Source organism: Pithys albifrons, chromosome 27 (assembly GCF_047495875.1).
Source record: "Pithys albifrons albifrons isolate INPA30051 chromosome 27, PitAlb_v1, whole genome shotgun sequence".
Classification (NCBI taxonomy): domain Eukaryota; kingdom Metazoa; phylum Chordata; class Aves; order Passeriformes; family Thamnophilidae; genus Pithys; species Pithys albifrons.
The window spans coordinates 888,170-907,259 of NC_092484.1; the positions used below are offsets into that span (position 1 = coordinate 888,170).

The 19,090-nt window shown below is 49.2% G+C and overlaps 1 protein-coding gene across 1 annotated transcript; it reads right to left on the reverse strand.

The window, feature by feature from the left end:
• Positions 1-119: 119 nt before the first annotated feature.
• MED26 (mediator complex subunit 26) lies at positions 120-18,511 on the reverse strand. The gene is made up of 3 exons (XM_071578208.1): positions 18,169-18,511; positions 5,561-5,635; positions 120-4,348 (listed from the first exon to the last, which is right to left on the reverse strand). Exons 1-3 carry the CDS (start codon positions 18,241-18,243, stop codon positions 2,660-2,662), a joined length of 1,839 nt encoding a protein of 612 aa, XP_071434309.1. The 5' UTR covers positions 18,244-18,511; the 3' UTR covers positions 120-2,659.
• Between the last annotated feature and the right edge of the window lie 579 nt (positions 18,512-19,090).

Here is a 19,090-nt window from a genome sequence, read left to right on the forward strand (position 1 = left end):
GAGCCATTTCATGTAATCGACTGACAAGAAAGAAATGGCAGTGTATTAACTTCAGATTTTAGAAGGTAGGAGAAAGCAGAGAAACTGAGTCATGCACAAATGAGAGTACACAGCAGGTACGCACATGGTAAACTTCATTTGAACTTGTTTACAAAATTGACAAAAAAATATCGCCTTGTAAACTTATTCACATTTGTTGGAGCTCACAGAACTGGTTATACTGGCATGCTGAAATAAAGATTGTCAAGCCTTGTCTCACCCCGGATGACACCAAGTGAGGTGATCCTTAGCAGCAACAAACTCGGCATGGAACAAGATTTAAAGCTTGCACTGGGAGGGAATTTTTGTACCACCAGGGAAAGTGCCTGGTCTGATTCCCGATGCTCCCTCAAGCAACTGAGCATCAGTTTTTCTGGATATAATCTGAAAGCTGTGAGGAGCTTTGGTCATCACCTCACCCAGTGTGGTCCACAAGGGCCATCGATTGCATCAGAAATGGAAGCAGTGGAGAAAAGGATGGAGTTTATTGAGTGTAATGAATTACTTTGTCATTTCCTGAAATTTGCCATCTATGCAAAGGCCTCAAAAGAGCACGGACCCTGTTCCTAAATGGGACCATTGAGGGAAGGAGGGAGGAAGGAGATAAAGATGCACAATATTTTTTTTACATAAACAAAAGCATTTCCAAAATGACCAACAGCTCATCCCTCTACCATCAGATCTATCACTCTGGACTGCAAGACAGGAGCTTTCCCCAACTCCAAACCACAATGCTCCACCTCATCATCAACTGCAGAAGGACAAAATGGAAGTAAACTGAAAATATACTTGGAAGCATTTTTTGGTAACCACTTCTCACTCCCAGACTTCAAAGTTCAGAAATGGAAGCACACAAACATCAGGTTTCTGAGATACCCACACAGGTCAGTAGCAGTCAGATCACAAAAGTTTGAACAAGAATGACTTCAAAATAAACCAAACCTCATCAGTTGTATTCCAGGGAATGAACAATGTGTATGTGGTCAGGAGCACCATCCTGTGAAAACCAGGCAAGAGCCTGACTGTGCTCAAAGGCAGAACTTGCCAAGGCTCTTCTCCAGCACAAATGGGTTAACAGAATTAACACAACTAAACCTGGGAATATTTTTGGTATAGTTTCCCCTCCCCTGTTCCCCTGGACAGAAGCCCAGCACTGGGGATGGCAGAAAACAACTAGTCCTAAATGTTAAAGCAATTACAGGTAATAGAAATCCTTTACTTTCTACACCCAGGCTGCTTTAGAAAAGCACAATGAGAAAATATTACAAAGTTACCGAGACAAGAAGGTGAATTCTGATTTCTTTAGACTTTGAGGTACTTTAACAGCAATTGGGTTATCAGTCTCTGGAGTTAAAAAAATCCAACCTATGTGACTGAACACCACCAAGGGACTTGGAAGACATCCCATATATCCCAAGAGCTGCTCTCAGCAGTCCATGGGATTTGGCTTCACCAAACTGCTCCAACATGTTCCCAGGGTCAAGGGTCCCTTGGCTGGGCTGAACTGAGCAAACTTGGGGAAAAAAAAACCGAGTGAAATATAAATAATTCTCAAACTGTTTTGTGCAAATTTTTTTTATTTCCACATTTATATCACAACGTGTCCACTTAAAGGACCAAATAGCAAAGTTGCTCCCTTCTGCATCCCAGGAACACAGAAGTCTAGTTACTGTACATTCACTAAGGCTCTTTGTTTTTGCAAATTGCGTTTATGATGGATATCCATAAGGCAAACAATATCTAAAGGAATGGTAACAAGTATATTTCCAGCATACAAACAGGCTTCCTTTTTCCCTCTCACAGTACAGTTACAAACTTGTAGCACCCTCATTACATTTAGATTCTAGAAAAGGTGATTTTTCTTTTTTTTTTGTCTTTTTTTTTTTTTTTTTTTAATTTTCTTACCTAGAAGTTTGCAGGAAGGGAAAAGGAGGAAAAATATTTGGCTGGTGGTGGTGGGATCAAAAAATATCGTTAAACATCTAGTTTTTGCAGCATTTCTCAGAGAGTGGATTTAAACTGAAACCAGACTAAAGGATGTGGATGCCTATGGAATGTTGAGCTGAAGCTGGAGGCCCAGCCTGCAGTGCAACACCTGGTGTTTAAAACCCAATCTCCATGTACCACATGACTTTAGACCAATGCAATCACGTTCAGAGATGTGATAGAAAATAAAACTACAGTTTTTGCACATCGTCTCTCAAATACCTCACTGCCAAATAAAAACCCAAATCAAGTCAAATAAATAGATGCATATTTTGTTAAGGTAACTTCCACAATTTTCTCTGTACCTGCCTGTACTAAGATTCCGGCATTCAGAAAGTGCTGGAAATCCTCTTCACTTCTGGGGGACTAACACTTTTTATAGCTGGCTTGCTATAGAGTTTTGAACTCACTGATCAACCTTCGTATGCCTTCCTTTGCAATTGTTAGTAAACTGGTAGCAGCATTTCAAAAAAGGAGAATTTAAAGGAACGAGCTGGAAAGGCCCAGCTCCCTTCCCCCCTCTGCTCGTGGGGCCTGTTTGTCCAGGACAGGAGGTTCTCTCCAGCTGGAAGTGGCATCGTGTCTGCCAGTTTTGCCAACTGCAGGTGTAAAAGTAGGGGTAGCAAAACTGTTCTCAGTCTAGGCAGACGTAAGGCAGGATGTTCAACCTCCCATCATCCCCGTGTGGATCTAAGGATATGCACTGTGTCCAATCATACCAGTTACCCTGTGTGTCATAACAACCGTTCACGCCTGGCCAGTTGTGGTCACATATTCTGTCGAGGTCATCGCTCGTGACCTCTCTGGTGACCCCAGGCAAGTCTGTAGGTTTGCTGTTAGGAGCTAGAACGTGAGTCTTTCTAGCCTCTTTTCTAGTGCTTTCCTCCTGCTTTAAATACTCAGACATGAAGTAGTGAGCTCCTGGAGTCTGTACTCCTGATGAGGACAGCAAGCTACTCTGTCTGTTTAAATATGACTGAATGATTTCATTTCTGGATAATTCTTTCCAGTTCGTTTGTTCAAAAGGGCTTTGCAGGTTGGGTTTTTGCTCCTGCTTTTCCGTTTCTGTCCTGTGCTGTTCAGTAAGTGCAGGGATTTCTACCTGCAAAGGATCTTTCGGTGTTAAAGGTTTTATCTGTCCTGTCATGGGATCAAAAGTGAGTTTTCTCTCTTTTAACCTCACAGGTTTCACACCCCCTTCTATCATGTCCCCATCCAAGTTGACTGTATAGTCTCTGGGTCGGTACCTTTTCTTCTTTTTACTATCAGACCCTGAAGCAGCATCATCACTGTCCATTTTGGAGGTGTCCTGTGGGAAGCCCAGGTGTGGCACGAGCGATTCCCCAGGGTGGGCACCGGCCTTGCAAGCGGGAGGTGTGTGCAGGGTCCCTGCTGGGTGCCTGTGCTGGCCCTCAGGAGGTCCCTGCTGCTCCTGCCAGTGCTGCGGGACCTCGCTGGGCACGGGCTGAGGGAGCTCCAGTCTCTTTGCTGGCAGTGGAGGTGTGGTTGGTGGCATCAGGGATGGTGGTGGCGATGGCACCTGTGCAGTGTCTAAGAACTGAGACCTTTGAGAGGGACTGGGCATCGAATCCTTTGGTGAGTACGTGCTGTGCTGCCAAGCAAAAGTCTCCTGCCTCACGTTCCTGGGACTAAAGGAGGAGCAGCGCGGGCTCTTGGGCTGGTGAGGGCCTGGGGTCTCTTCTGATTTCTCATGCTGCTGAAGCACTGCAGTCTTTAGTAATGAGGAAGTGCTTGAGGGTTTTACAAGTCCTGGAGAACTGGTGTGAGGTTTTACAGCATTTACTGGGATCTTACTGTGTTTATCGTTTTCACTGAGTTCTGTCCTGCTGCTTTCAGGCCCTGTGTGTAGATTTAAGTCCACAGGACTGGGAAAATTTTCAGGACTACCTCCAATTCCATTTGTTGGAGGGGGTGAAGAGTTTTGTAATACTTCATGACTAGCTTTGGAGACTTTTGGGGGAGGAGGGCCCTGATGCCCATCCCTGTGATCACCTTTCCTTTTCCGATTTCCCAGTTTCTCTGCTTTGGGAGAATTGAGTTTCTGTATGTCATTCCTGCTTTTCAATTCGCTGATGGGTTTTGCTCCAGGCACAGCAGGGAGTTGTGTCTCTGGTTTGCAGTTGTGAGCACCACCATTTGCTGAGCCAGGTGGATTGGGGAGCCCTCTTGGCACTGGGTCATTCTGGGTCACGGGTTCGATCAACTTCTGCCAATTCCGCAACAGTTTCTTGGCACGTTTGGCAAGTTCCTCGTTGGATGTTTTCTTCCTCACCTCATTGATGAGCCTCCCCAGCCTTGTTTCCTGCAAAGACAGACGAGTTGTTTTACAAACAGGTATCATGCCAAGAAAAATTCTTAGGGAACATTTCTGCTTTTGCTCACCCTGAGAAATACCTGGTTAAAAACACTAAAGATTTAAGTGTTGAATTAATCCCTTTGGAAAGGGTTAGTCCAGCACTTTGCCACTCAGACAGACTGTGGGTTTCAACTCTTTATTCCCTGAGCTGGGAAAAACATCAGAAAGGAATTCTTTAATGAGAAAGAACATGGAAAATAAAGGTTTTCAGATGCAGCACCCAAAAGGTGTGTGTTTATCACAAAGAAAGATCTGCAGAAAGAGTGAAGAGAAAAGAATTCCAGGATCTTTGCCTGCAAAAATCAACAATAAAAATCTCCACTTGACAAAGCTGACTACCAGGTGTGACTGAGGTCCTACCTTCCCCCTCCACCTCTCCTCTCCCTTCACTCCCTGGTATCTTTGAAACACAGGGAAGAGCCATTTAAACAACCACTCCTGGGGTGTCCCAAAGTGGTTTCGTGAAAGGAAGGAAGTGAAGGGTTTGATTGTTCCCAAAGCACATTTGGAAACAAAGAACTGTTCCACAAGTCAGATTACTTAAGAAAAGGGCTTCAAAAAGGAGAGCAACAGACCAGCCTGTGAGAGAAATATGCAACCTGTTGGGATACATGTGTTGAAATGACAGGTGGAGTTATAATTAAGCAACAGTTAAAAGAAAGGAACACCACTAATTTCAATACAAAGAATGAGAAAAAGATATAATGCAGCCACAAAACTTCTTTGGGCTATTTCTGTGAGTGGCCAGTGAGATTGCAGCTCTCCCACCAGATACTTCAGCTCTTCTGACACCTGAGCTCACCAAAGAGAATTTGAGATTAATTTTAGACTCCCAGCAACTATCCTGCTGTTCCAGATATCTGGTGCTTTGTCCCCAAACATCCCCAAAGGTGACCAGAACTGCAGAGTGCTATTGCTGAATCCTCCTCAATTCATCAGAGGCAGGAGATGATTATCAGAGTGCCCAGAACACTGAGCTGGGCCCAGAAAGGATCCCTGTGCTCACTGAGACATCGGGAGCAGCACCAGAGGCACAAAATAGTCTGTTAATTGTGAATCCTTTGCAATCCATCATTTGCAGAAAAGCTCCAATGGGAATTGGAGAGACAGGGACAGTCCTTTTACACACACCAAACTCACTTTCAGAGGGTGACATACCTCGAGTGCCTCTTTGGTAATGGGATATTTCTCCAGGCTGGAGATCACTTCCAGCACTGCCACCATGTTATGGATCTGCAACAAGGAAGACAAAGTCACTCCACGTTTCATGTACAGGTCACAGTTATCAAATGTAATTTAAGCCCTTCCACTTTATAATTGCTGGAAGCATTAATCACAAACTGCTCTCAGACTGTCTGGCTTTAGGGAGCTGATTGTTCAAGGAATAGGGACAAGGACACTTTCCTGACCTAGTTGGAAACAGGGAGCTGTAACAAACACACTCTTATGTAAAACTCAAGGAAACATTGGCAATGAAAGAGCTGTGAGTGAGCAGCAAAGTTCTGAGAGCCCTGGGCAAGGCATCAGGTACTTGTTCTAACGGGAAACAGGAGGGCCAAGAGCAGCAACCACTCAAATCTAAAAGCTGGATTGTTTTAGGCACCACTTCAGGTTCACACAAGTCATCATTAACAGTTGCACTGACAGTATTTGCTGCTCCCTGTGGCTGCACAGCAAGAGGCTCCAGAGGGAGGTCCCAGTGCCCAGGAGGTGTCCCCAAACCATGGCCTGGCTGGGCTGCTCTGCCCACCCCACAACCCCTGGGACCCCAGTGTGGGGTGGGCTGGGGGGACATGGGAAGGAGGAACTGCCCAAATTCACAAAATCCCATTTAAAAAGGGAGTCTCAGGTTTTCTAATGGGCTGCACTGCAACACTTTGGCACCACAGGTGAGCTGCACAAACAGCTGCCACAATCTGCACATCCTCAGCACACACATGACTTTAATAATTTCCACCAGGAACTCCAGGTTTTGGGACATGGTTTGGGGGTGAACGTGGCAGTGCTGGGTTGGACTCGAGAACCTTGGAGAGCTTTTCCAACCTAAACAAGTTTATGATCCCACACAGAGCATCTTATTTCCACTACCTGATGTTAAGAGCACTGAAACCTGGAATTTCTACTTTACCTGTGGAGGTAGATTTAAAAGATAAGCAAAGGAAAACTTGAATCACAATCTCATTTATTGCTTAATTGCATTTGTGACTCAACTGGATGTGAGGGGAGAAAAACCTCCCAGCAAGAAGCTCTGCAGGGATCCCACATCATCCTGCAGCCTGATCAGGAGCATCCCCAGGCAGCTGCTCCCCCAGGCACACTCCCCTCCACGATTCCTCATTTTAAAACAACTGAACTCTGCAAAAATTGGCTTTTTCCACTCAGTTCTACCCTATCCATTAACAGAAGAACCAGGAGCTGAAGTCTCTTTCTTTCAGAAAATCTTGGGCACAAATCATGTTCTGTCCCTCCCCTCAGACTGTTTAATGCTGGGGGTACCTGATGAACCTGTCAGTGACCAAACACTTCCCCTGACTTTCTGATTTACCAAATGGATGTTTAAAGTCTGTGTGGGCTTTGAATGACTCTCTCACAGGTTGTTACACCAACTTCAGGCCAAAGATGAATTAATTTGTCCTGGTTCTTTCCTCACTGAGCTCTGTTGCCTCTGCAGATTTCACAGCCCTGGCAAGAGGTCAGGGCTGGGAAAATTCTGTTTAATCTTTAGAGCATCAATAGCATCTATTCTGACATATTTTACTTTTTAGTATTTCACTTCAGGTGCACTGACTTTCTTCCATGTTTTGATCCTCGCCCTGCCCTCAGTGCCCAGGAAAGACAGTTTAGCACCACAGTCTAAATAATTCCCAACACCAGGGTTGGTTTTTTCCCAGGTTATAGAACCAGAACCCTCAGAATAGTTAATGATCAATTCTGGGAGTTTCCAGACAATCATTTTAAACTTATAAAACACAACACTCTCCTTATCAACACACATGTTAGACTGTGAACTACTGCACAAGGCTCCATATTGCACCTTGCAGTTATTGGTAATCCCCAAATATTCATTATCTAAATTACAAACCCATGACAAAAAAAGGATTGTCAGCCCAGCAGGAGATCACGGCGGGGAAAGCAACATTTGTGTGTACACAAACCTACAGAAAATGAGACTGGTCAGGGAATTTCCAGTAACAGCTTTGCCCAAATACACCCAAATGGATGCCCCAAATGGTAAATCACCTGCCAGGGCCCAGCTCTGCCCCAGGACTGCCAGACTGAGACTCCACATCCTCCTTTGGGTGGTGCCAATTCAGGGCAGTGAAAGGGGCCTTAGAGCACCCAACTCCTGCTGAAACACCAACCACCCATGTGGATTTCTCACACATTTGTAACCCATCCAGAGCACAGAGGGCTCCAGACCTCTCAGGCTGCACAGAACTGCAAGAAGCTCCTTTGGTTTTCCCTTTTTTCACCTATAGAAAAGTTTGGTTCTTTAAAAATAAATAAATAAAATGTTGACAGGGGTTCAATAACCCCTCTCCCTTTCCCCAGCAGTTTTGTGTAGTTTTCTGGGAATGTTTCAATGAAACTGCCCTAAAGAGAAGCTCATAATGAAAATCATATTTTGTGTGTTTTAAAATAACAGACTGTGACATTTCTTGGGGGACAGTTAAACACAGTGATGGAAACAAGATGACCTTCCAGAACACTCCAAGTGTCACCTATTTCATGAGAAGACACCTATTGGGATAACAGCAGCACACCAATATTGCACATATAAAATATTGCTTGATAAAATTCATGTATGTCACACACATGAGACTAATGTTAAATATCCTGCCAGGACCATTCTACTCTGAGCAGCACCAGAAATGGGGATTTATTAATACAAAGAACTATCAAAGATGCTTCTCTGCTACACAACAAAGGGAATTTGGCAGCCTGGCCAAAGTTACACTGGGCAGGAGTGGAACTGCCCCAGTTTTTGTGTCTCAGGAACTTGCATTTTAGTTTCTCTTGCCTTTGTTTGCCTACACTGCACCCCTTTAGCACCCCCCAAAACAACAACTCCCATGAACAACCCCAGGACCTGCACTCAGGACCTTTCAGAAAACAGCTGGGGATAACTGACCCGTTCCCAACTCCCCTGAGCTGTTCCTGTGCTGTGAGTGAGGATCGACTGACACAGACCAAGGCACTGCAAAGTTCAGTGCAGAACATCTGCCTTGAGTCATCTGGATAATCCTTTCCAGCCAATCCCACTGACAGCCACAGAAAACAAATCTTATTTATTCCATGCAAGGCTCCTTAAGTCATCCAGCCATTCAGCCACACTCTATAGCTTTACTACTTCTATCCAAGATCTTGGCCACGTTAAGCACTAAATGTTTTTGCTCCAGCCTCAGACTCACAGGGCTTTCTGAACCCTCTGGAAAAGATCAAGCAGCTTAATTTCCTTTTTTTTTTAACTGCCATCTTAATCTTATTTTAGCATTTATAAACCAGAACCAATTCAGTAAGTAACTTCAGCATAAGTGCTGCACAGAATTTAAAGAGGTGTTTGGGAAGTTCCAGGTACAGTTTCTCTTTTCCCACCTCCAATTCCAGGGAAACACCTTCCCAGGGATACAGAACCAGCAGAAAGTGCAGCATCCACACAGGATTTCCATACTAGGATGTGTTTTCTGTCAGACCAGCACATTCCATGTTATCCTTTGATTCTCCTCCTTTGCCCACAGACCAGTCCAGATCCCAAACACACCAGGAACACCCATGGAACCCTTCCCTGGCCACAGCACAGCCTGCCCTGTCTCTGCTGCCTCCTGACACACCAACATCACACCAGCTTTTTATTGCAGTCACTTGGATAAAGCAATTTGAACTTTTGGTTGGTTTGTTTCAACATTTCCCAGTTGTTCCTAAAGATCTTTGCATGCACAACTAGACCAGATCTGAGTTAGCAACGATGATGTTGCTGACACTTAATTAGGCCTGGAAGAGGAGAAGGGACAGTTCTTTCTGAGCCCCATCTGTGGTTTATCAATATTCTGTGTTTAAATCTAAAATCACTGAATCCCAGAACAGTTTGGGCTGAGATGGACCATAAAGTTAATCCCATTCCAACCCCTGTCACCGGCAGGGACACCTCCCACTATCCCAGGTTGTTCCAACCTGGCCCTGGACATTTCCAGGGATGGGGCAGAACATTCAGGAAGCTGCAACTTGGCACTGGTTATTTCTAACCCTGTAGCCAAAAACTTCACCATTTCCACTTCAGAAAGCCCTTGGTGAGGTTTAAGCCTCTTGGCAGCTTTGACCAACTCCTGCACACCTGACAATGAACAGAGTTTTAAGCACTGCAGATTCCTCCTCCTCCCACTGAGCTCAGCCCACGAGCTGCAGACACCCACCCTCACACACACATCCTAAACATCCCCTCCTGCAGCTTCTCTTCCATCTTGTTGTGCTCAAATCTATTCAAAAATCATAGGATCAATCACAGAATGGATTGGGTTGGAAAAGACCTCCGAGATCAGCAAGTCCAACCCTTGATCCAACCCCACTGTGATCACCAGCCCAGGGCACTCCGTGCCCTGGGCTGGTGATCACAGTAGGGTTGGATCAAGACATGGTGGATTCTCCCTCAGTGCCACATCCATAGAATCACAGAATCATAGAATGGATTGGGTTGGAAAAGCCCTCTGAGATCATCAAGTCCAACCCTTGGTCCAACTCCAGTCCCTTTACCAGATCATGGCACTCAGTGCCACGGCCAAGCTCAGCTGAAAAACCTCCAGGGATGGGGAATCCACCCCCTCTCTGGGCAGCCCATTCCAATCCCTGAGCACTCTCTCTGCAAAGAAGTTTTTTCTGATCTCCAACTTCAATTTCCCCTGGCAGAGCTTGAGCCCCCCTTGTCCTATTGCTGAGTGCCTGGGAGAAGAGACCAACCCCCACCTGGCCACAACTTCCCTTCAGGCAGTTCCAGACAGTGCTGAGGTCACCTCTGAGCCTCCTCTTCTCCAGGCTGAACACCCCCAGCTCCCTCAGCCTCTCCCCACAGCACTTGTGCTCCAGTCCCTTCTCCAGCCTCGTTGCTCTTCTCACTTGGGTTGGAAGAGACCTCTGAGATCATCAAGTCCAACCCTTGATCCAACCCCACTGGGATCACTCTGGCACTCCGTGCCCTGGGCTGGTGATCCCAGTGGGGTTGGATCAAGACATGGTGGATTCTCCCTCAGTGCCACATCCATAGAATCACAGAATGGATTGGGTTGGAAAAGCCCTCTGAGATCATCAAGTCCAACCCTTGGTCCAACTCCAGTCCCTTTACCAGATCATGGCACTCAGTGCCTCATCCAATCTCACCTTAAAACCCTCCAGGGATGGGGAATCCACCCCCTCTCTGGGCAGCCCATTCCAATCTCTGATTCCTCTCTCTGCAAAGGATTTTTTCTGATCTCCAACTTAAATTTCCCCTGGCAGAGCTTGAGCCCCCTAATCAACTGTAGTTTCTCCAAATATCAACTATAACACTGATTTTTTTCCCTGGAACTTTCAGGATAACTTATACACAGACATAAAACCTCCATGTTTTTTCCCTTGCAGTTAATTATGGAGCACAAGGGCAGTTACTGACCTGTTCAAAAAGCTCTGCTTAAGCCATGGGTCAAGTTACAGATACTTGTAGATGAGCTGGAAGTTCATCCACCAAGGAGAATTTATGACTGGGAAAACACCTTGTTCCTCCACCTTCCCCAGTTCTACCCTCCTTTAAAAAATAAATCCATGCAGACCTGTACTATAATTGTGCTACTCCCCAAGCTGATCCTGCATGGAAACAATGTGAGAAAGCAGCTCCACAAAGTGCTGGCTGTCACTGCCAGACAAGACCTGCACCTCTGCACACAAACACAGCACAGAGTTTGGAAACAAAACCAGCCCAGTGTGTTGCTGGATCTCAGAGCCAGCTGTGGGCACAGGACCCTCCTCTCCTCCCCAGCTGCTGGGTTAGAAACCACTTTGGTCAGTAAAACAGAACTAATTACATTTTACTTCCAGTGACTCCTCAATAGAAACTGTTCCCACCCACTGTCTGGACAGTGGAAATTGTGCACTTTGGTATTGCCAATCCCACTCAAGCCAGAAAACACCAATTCACTGAGGGGTTTACTCACACCAAAGCACTTCAACACTGCTCCAAACACCCAAAGCAGGAATTACCCACAGGAGGAGTAACTGAGCTGTGAGCACACTGAATAAACCAACTTATATTTACACTAAACTGAATGTGAGGCACTTACTTACCTTTACCTTAAATATTTCTTTAAATTTCTTGCTTTCTAAGTGGGGTCACATCATACCATGTTACACAGACCAAACTTTGGAGTTATCACTGAGCACAAAGTGGGTAAGAGGAGATAGCAGCAAAGTGTTATCAGCCAAAGCAGACGTGGTTTTTCATGTGTAGAAACTGCACTGCCATTAACTCCAAACCTCACACACTGCAGTAACTGTGCCTTAAAAGAAATGCTTCTTGACTAACACCAAATTTCCTCAGCAGGCAGAATCGATTCCTCCTTTCCCTCTCCTGAAACTTTTGTGGTTCCTTTAAAATAGAAAATTCTACTGGTCAACTGCAGCAGCTTCTTGAAGAAACTGGAAAAGGATCTCAGAGGGAGAAAAAGCTTCAGAGCACTCTGAGCAGGAGCCCAACGTGCCAGACAGTACCAGTGTCACGTGGCCACAGCAAAACCCTGGAAAGGGGCAACAACACCCACTTGCTGCTCCCAGACTGGGCTCACCCTTAACTTGCTGGACAAAACCCCCACAAATGACCAGCTGGAGTCCCCAGCACAGGCCCAGACTTCAGCTCTGAAGGTCTTTCTGTTTTCTAACACATAAATTCAGTCTCTCTCCAGCTCTGAGAGTATTTTCCCTCCTGTCTGTGCCAGTGTCAGGCTGTGGTGCCCAGACAGCAGATCCAGCTGCACCCCAGGCCCAGCCCAGCCCAGTTCCAGCCACTGTGCTCAGCTCTGCTGGGTCAAAGGTGTGCCAGGGGGCCCCCCAGGAACAGCCCAGAGAAACACCAGCCCCCCGTTCTTTGCTGCCTGGGAGGTTTGTTTGAGCACATCCCTCCTGCAGGGACCACACTCTGCACACTCTGCACACCAGCTGTGGCTCGTGGGGACTGTCAGAGATTACTCCCCATGTTTATACTAACTATGAAAAGTTGGTTTTTCCATTCAGTAACTGCTTCGTGGCTATACCAATAAAAATGTGTTAATGAGTTATTTCCCTGCAGCCTCTGAGCAGTTTTCATGTCTCACCAAGGGCTCATGGACAGCAGGTACTTGCTGCAAAGTTTGATCATTTGGATTAAAAAAACCCTTTAAGGATCCCCTTTAATGAACCAGCCTGATGAGAGGGGGGTCACCTGGAGGGTCACCTGGCCTGAGCTGCCACCACTCCACTGTCTCCTCTCCCCATCACACACTCCCCAACTACTGCTTTGTGCCCAAACTGCATCTCCCAGAGCCCAGGACAGGCTGGGCAGACAAAGAGTCCTCTGAGGAGCCCCTGCTCAGGTGGGATTTGGCCAGGTGAGTCCTCAGCATCAGCACAAGGGAGGGCACAGCTGGAGGCAGGGGTAGGGATGGGCATCCCAGCAGCAATCCCAGCTCCACTGTCAGCTCTGACTGGTGTGAGCACCTGGGTTTGAGCCAAATCAATCCAGCTTTGGATCATTTGGAGCATCAGCCACACAGCCTTCAGTGTAAGGTGGCAGTTCACTCTTCTGAGTTGCAAAGCTCACTCAGGAGTTACTGCCTGGGAGGACCCTCCTGGATATCTGTATGGAGACATTTCCCAGCAGTTTCCCCAAGGACACAGAGTCCCTCACAAACACAGGACAATTCCAGGTGTCTGTGAACCACACACAAGCAACAGCAACAGTAAAAGCTCTACAAGTGAAATTTGGACCATAAGGCAGTGACTGTCACCTCCAAAAACCCAGCCAGGCATGGTTACCTTTTACAGGTAACACATCCTGCCCTCCTGATGGGTCCCAAGGAGCAGGGGGAAGCAGAGGTATTCTCCTTCTCCTAAAATCCCAGAATGGTTTGGGATGGAAGGGACCTTAGAGCTCATCTTATTCCACTCCCTGCCATGGGCAGGGACACCTCCCACCAGCCCAGGGTGCTCCAAGCCCTGTCCAACCTGACCTTGGACACTCCCAGGGCTGGGGCAGCCACAGCTGCTCTGCCCAACCTCTGCCAGGGCCTCAACAACCTCACAGGGAAGAATTTCTTTTTTGCTTCCACACTTTAAGTCCCAATTATGCTGCCAGAACTATTAGTGATGCACCAAGAATTTTACCAAGTAATTGAGTTCCATCAAAAACTACCTGGGCAAAGATACATATATTGGTTTTTCTCCTTGAAACCCTGATCAGTCCCTCAGTTCAGTTCACCACAAAATCCTGCACACATAAAATGGGTGTGCTCAGCAGGAATAAGAAGTGGGTGTTACTTAAATTGTCACTGCTGCTGAAACAAACACTCAAATTACAGCTTCAGAGCTACTGGTGCCAGACTCCTGCCATCATCACTGCGACCTGGGAGTTTCAAGGAATTAACAAAGGCAATTTGGCATTTCCCTTCCTTTGCCCCTCCATCCAAACTTCTGTTGGCTCATGGGTTTTTTTCAGCAGCCTCAAAGTTCAGAGTGGTCTCACTGCTGCAACAGAAACTGTGCAAATGAAAATATTTTAAGCCACCAGTCCCCCAAACCCTCTGAAAAAGTCTCAGCCTGTACTGCCACCAAGCCAACAAAGCAATGCCAAAAACCCAACTGTGCCATCACCCTCACAGAAGTAAATTCAAGTGAATCCAGATGTTTGCAATGCAGAAACACTGTCCTTATCATTTCAGGTTACTGTGAAGAACCTGAATACAATGGGACTCACTACATCAGGCCCAAATCTTTCTCTGGAACTCAGGACTGACACAAAAATGACCTTCCAGGTTAGGAAATGTCCCAACCACCTTCATGTTTTGTCACACACGCAGAGCCTTCATGCACAAAGTGTGAGACTGCTCAGAGCAAGGTGAGCTGCAGAGAGGAAAGGAACAAAGAAGGGAAGAGGTACAACAGATCCCCTGCATTCTGCAGCTCCCTCCAAACTGTTAAGCTTATTAAGGCCTCCAGAAAAGGATAAAGCTCAAGCAAGAGCCAGTCCCAGTCTACTTTCGCCCACACGGACACTTCCTGCATCCAGAGAAATCAGGCGAGGCCCTCAGGAAGGGAACCCCCATCCTTCTCCACTTTCTGTTTTGTATTATTACAGCAGTGCCTTGCACCTTCTCCCACCCTTTAAAACACTACTAGAAAGTCCCTTTCTCCCCAGGGAGGGAGATTTTATCTCCAGGACCTTGGTAAAACAACCAATACAGAAAACAGCCATGAAAGCACCTTCAGCCACACAACTCGTGCCAGCTGGGAGAGCAACTTGGCCAACACACCACCCAAAACTTTGGAACACACAGACCAATTTGTTGCTAATAATCCAGGCCACGGACCACTCCTGAAGGTCTGTGCAACACCTGAGATCCTGCATGGACAGGCCAAGTTACAGCCAAGCCCAACTCACAGGGAGCACAGAACAGGCTCTCGCTCAGCCCAAAGCTGGGACTGTGTCACAGAGGGGCATTAATGGCAAATAATCAAGTTATTATCTAATAATTAAAACAGGAACAGGCAGCTGCATATTCAACACGAGGAATTATTTAATTGTGAGCACAGTTTAGCAGCCAGGTGAAAATGCCAGCTTTGGCCACAGAGCAAAGACCAAGAGATCTCATTAGTCCCAATGTCAGGTAATAAACTCCCTGAGGAGCAGAGAGCACAAGGTAAGGAGGGAAAGGCACCTGCTGGTGGGAGAGGGGGGTTCTCACCACTTGTTTCCACCAGAATGAAGGAATATCTCCCCTCTAAGACCTCACACAACCTCTGCTTTCCTCCACCACGAGTCCTGGTACACTCTCATTAACACAGAAGCTTTGGAAGGCAAGTGATATTAATACTCAGGTCATGGAGCACAAGTGGTTTGCCCATGTTTTTTTCAAGGAAAAAAGGCTGAATAAAGGAAGACACAATACCAGACATCCCATGTGGCCTCCAAGATGATGTAAGGTCTTTAAAAATAGCTTATTTCTTATAGGTCTCCTTCGAAATAGAGGTTACCTGTGTGAATTCTGTGGGCAGCCAAGTTATAAATATATTCTGCAGCAATTACTAGAGGAGGCTCAAGTGCTAAACTGGTGTGTAAATCCCACATTGCTCCCAAGTCAGCACAACTTTACAGAACAGCTGGAGATGAACAATCAGCACACGAGGTGATTTCTTGAGGTCAGCAGGTTGCAAAAGCTGGGGGAAATTAGAATTACTACTTTGACCAATTCAACTCAACCAAGGTAGAAGAATTTTATTCACTTAAGCCCTGACCTGAGAGTTAACCAAGATCTGAATAACCACACAGACCCTCAGAGCTGCATGGGAATAAATAAATACCCACTGGAGCAGGGGGATGTACCAGTGAAGCTTTAATTTACAGCCCCTCCAAGAACTGACCCTTCCTCCTCCTCAGCCTCACAGAACTGGCCTGGCTTTGCATCCCTGACACTTATTAGTGCAGCTCTCACCCTCTCCAGAAACACACACATATCTCACACCAACCACACTGAAAAACCTGAACGAAATCCAGGCCTCAAGGCTCGACTTTTTTGGTAAATGAGGAAGTCAGAGACAGCAACGTTCAATACAACCACTTCTGTCAGGAGAAGATTGTAAAAGTGGCAGAAAGTGGCCAGTTCTCCAGCAGTGCCAGCTCAGGGCTGCATCCTCTCCCAGCAGGAAAACATCAGGGCACTTTCTTGTACTTCCACACAGCTGTTCAAGCACAGTCAAACTCAGCATCTGCTTTTACACACGTTCAAAACTTAAGCTTTTCTTCCCTCTGTGCCAGTGAACAATCCATAACATCAGATATTCCATGTGCTTTGGAGCAAGGAGTCCAAGCTCTGCCTGCACAATGAGCCTCAGCTCCAGCACCTCTGCTCTCCTTCAAGGAAAGGTTAAAGTGGCAGACCCTGCCCACAGGCACTTGGGAACAATGGGCTGATTTTTCTGCCCCCAGTTATTGCCCTGGATAAGTCTCAAATATTTAGAATTAGAATTTAACATCACACCTAAACTTAAGGGGCTACTGACCTGTTGGAAGCTCCTCAGAGCTGATGCTACACCCTCTCCTTGCCTGGTTAGGTCAGGTGTCCTCACCACAACAGCACTGCCAAACCATTCACAGCATTAACATCAGTGTGTGGAGAAAGGGAAAAGTATCCAGCACAAACAGAGTTCCTGCACAGCCACAGCGTTTTAGAAATCAACAGCAGAATTAGGGTAACCATTGCAGTTCCAAAGTCAAAAGACACCACAGATCTGTTGGAATTTTCTTAAAGTGGGTTGGCCCTCGGTCTCACAGGGAGTGAAAAGCTGCAGGCACAGAAAGGGAGCTCAGAGCAGACGGGATTGGTGAAGCGCCCCTCTGACATTTCAGCAAGATCCCCCGCGAAGTGCTGCAAACACAGACATTTAACAGCCCACAAGTACCACCTTTGTTACTGTTACTCCAACGTGTAACACTCCAGGGGGTTCTACAAGGGCAGGGTGATTTTTTTCGGTCCCCACATCCCACGCAGGCCATTCCAGAGGGGGATCCAAATGGCAATAACTTTATTTGCTGCTTTAGGACTTGGATACAGCTCTATCACAAAAAGCACCTATTCAGACAGGAGCAGGTGTGACTTCAATAGAACCAAAACACCGTTTCACACCCGCAGCCCCTGGAATGATGTGCACACATCAATTCTGATGTTCAGGCCGTCCCCACAAACTGTGGATGTCCAAGAGCGACCCAGGTTTGCGTCCTGCAGTGGTGACCGTCGATCTAAGCCTCGAAAACCAGACAGATTGTGGGCTCTGCAGTCCTCTCACTGCAATAAACACCTCAGCACAGAACCGCTTGGATGAGCCAAAAAAACCTTAAATGGAGTAAATGATCCTTTGGAGAGCCGCCACTTAAGGCCAGTAAAATACAGGTAAAACACACGCTGACTCCTGTGCTTACACCACATCCCAGAAGGAGCAGATAAGCTCATTACGGCGCTGCAGGAAGGGATAAACCCGCAGATCGCGGCTGCTCGGTGCTGGAGCAGCTCCAGAGCCCCGGAGCAGCCGGGGGTGCCCCCGGCCGCGGCCGGCCCGGTCCCAGGGCTGGAGGAACAGGTGGGCACCCCGGAAGGGCCCAACGAGCGGCGGCGGGGCCGGCCCAGAGCCCCCTGCAGGCCGCGCTCGAGCCGCGGCCTGGCGTGGGGAGGCGGCCGGGCCGCCCTCCCGCATGGCCGGGCAGCGCCGGCCGGGCCCGGGGCAACAAGGGCCAGCGGGGCGGCCGCGGCCCTCGCCAGGCGGGGAGCGGCCCCCGGAGCCCCCGGCGGGGCGGCCCCGGTGGGCAGCGGGCGGGAGGCGCCGGGGCTGCGGAACCCCGGGCGGGCGGGGAGGGCTCCGCGGCAGCGCCCGCGTTGGACCCTCGGGGCACGGTTTGGGCGAGGGTGAGGGGCGGGCGGGCCCGGAGCGAGCCCCGCCGACCCCGGGGGTGGGGGCGGCGCGGCGGGCGGGGGGCGGCCCGGAGCGCCGGGGGCCGTACTCACGTTGCTCTGCGGGTCGATGGCCTGCAGCAGCCGGTCCCTGATCTGCTGCGGGGACGGGGCCGGAGCCGCTGTCATTGCCTGGGCGAAGCGGGGCGGCTGCGGGCTGCGGCCGGGGCGGGCGGGCGGCGGCGGCGGCGGCGGGGCCGGGCCGGGCCGGGGCGGCGGCGGCGGCGGCTCCTCACTCGCCGGCGGCGGCGGCAGCCTCGGGGAGCCGGAGGGGCATGTTCGCTGCCCGCGGGGCGGGGGCGGGCAGGGCTCGGGGGGAGCGGGCGGGCCCAGCGCTCCCTCCGCTCCGCTCCGCTCCGCTCGGGCCGAACGCGGGGCGCGCTGGGGGCAGGGCCGGCGCCGCGCGCGGCTCTCTGGGACGGCACCGACGCCGTGACGCGCGCACGCCGCGCCCCGGGCACTCCGCACGCACCGCGCATGCGCCGGGGGGAGAGCAGCGGCGGCGGCGGCGGGGCCGGGAGGGAGCGGGGGGGGGGGGGGGGGGGGACGGGGCGGGGCCAAGGCGGGAGGGGCGGGGCCAAGGCGGGGCAGAGGGAACGTCATGGGGAGAGGGGAGGCCATGGGGGCTGTGGGGAGGCCGTGGGGGCCGTGGGGGCCGTGGGGCAGAGGGCAGGCCATGGGGGCCGTGGGGCAGAGGGGAGGCCTTGGGGGCCGTGGGGCAGAGGGGAGGCCTTGGGGGCCGTGGGGCAGAGGGGAGGCCTTGGGGGCCGTGGGGCAGAGGGGAGGCCATGGGGGCCGTGAGGCAGAGGGGAGGCCATGGGGGCCGTGGGGCAGAGGGGAGGCCGTGGGGGCTGTGGGGCAGAGGGGAGGCCATGGAGGCTCTGGGGAGGCCATGGGGGCTCTGGGGGGGCCGTGGGGCAGAGGGCAGGCCATGGGGGCTGTGGGGCAGAGGGGAGGCCATGGGAGCTGTGGGGAG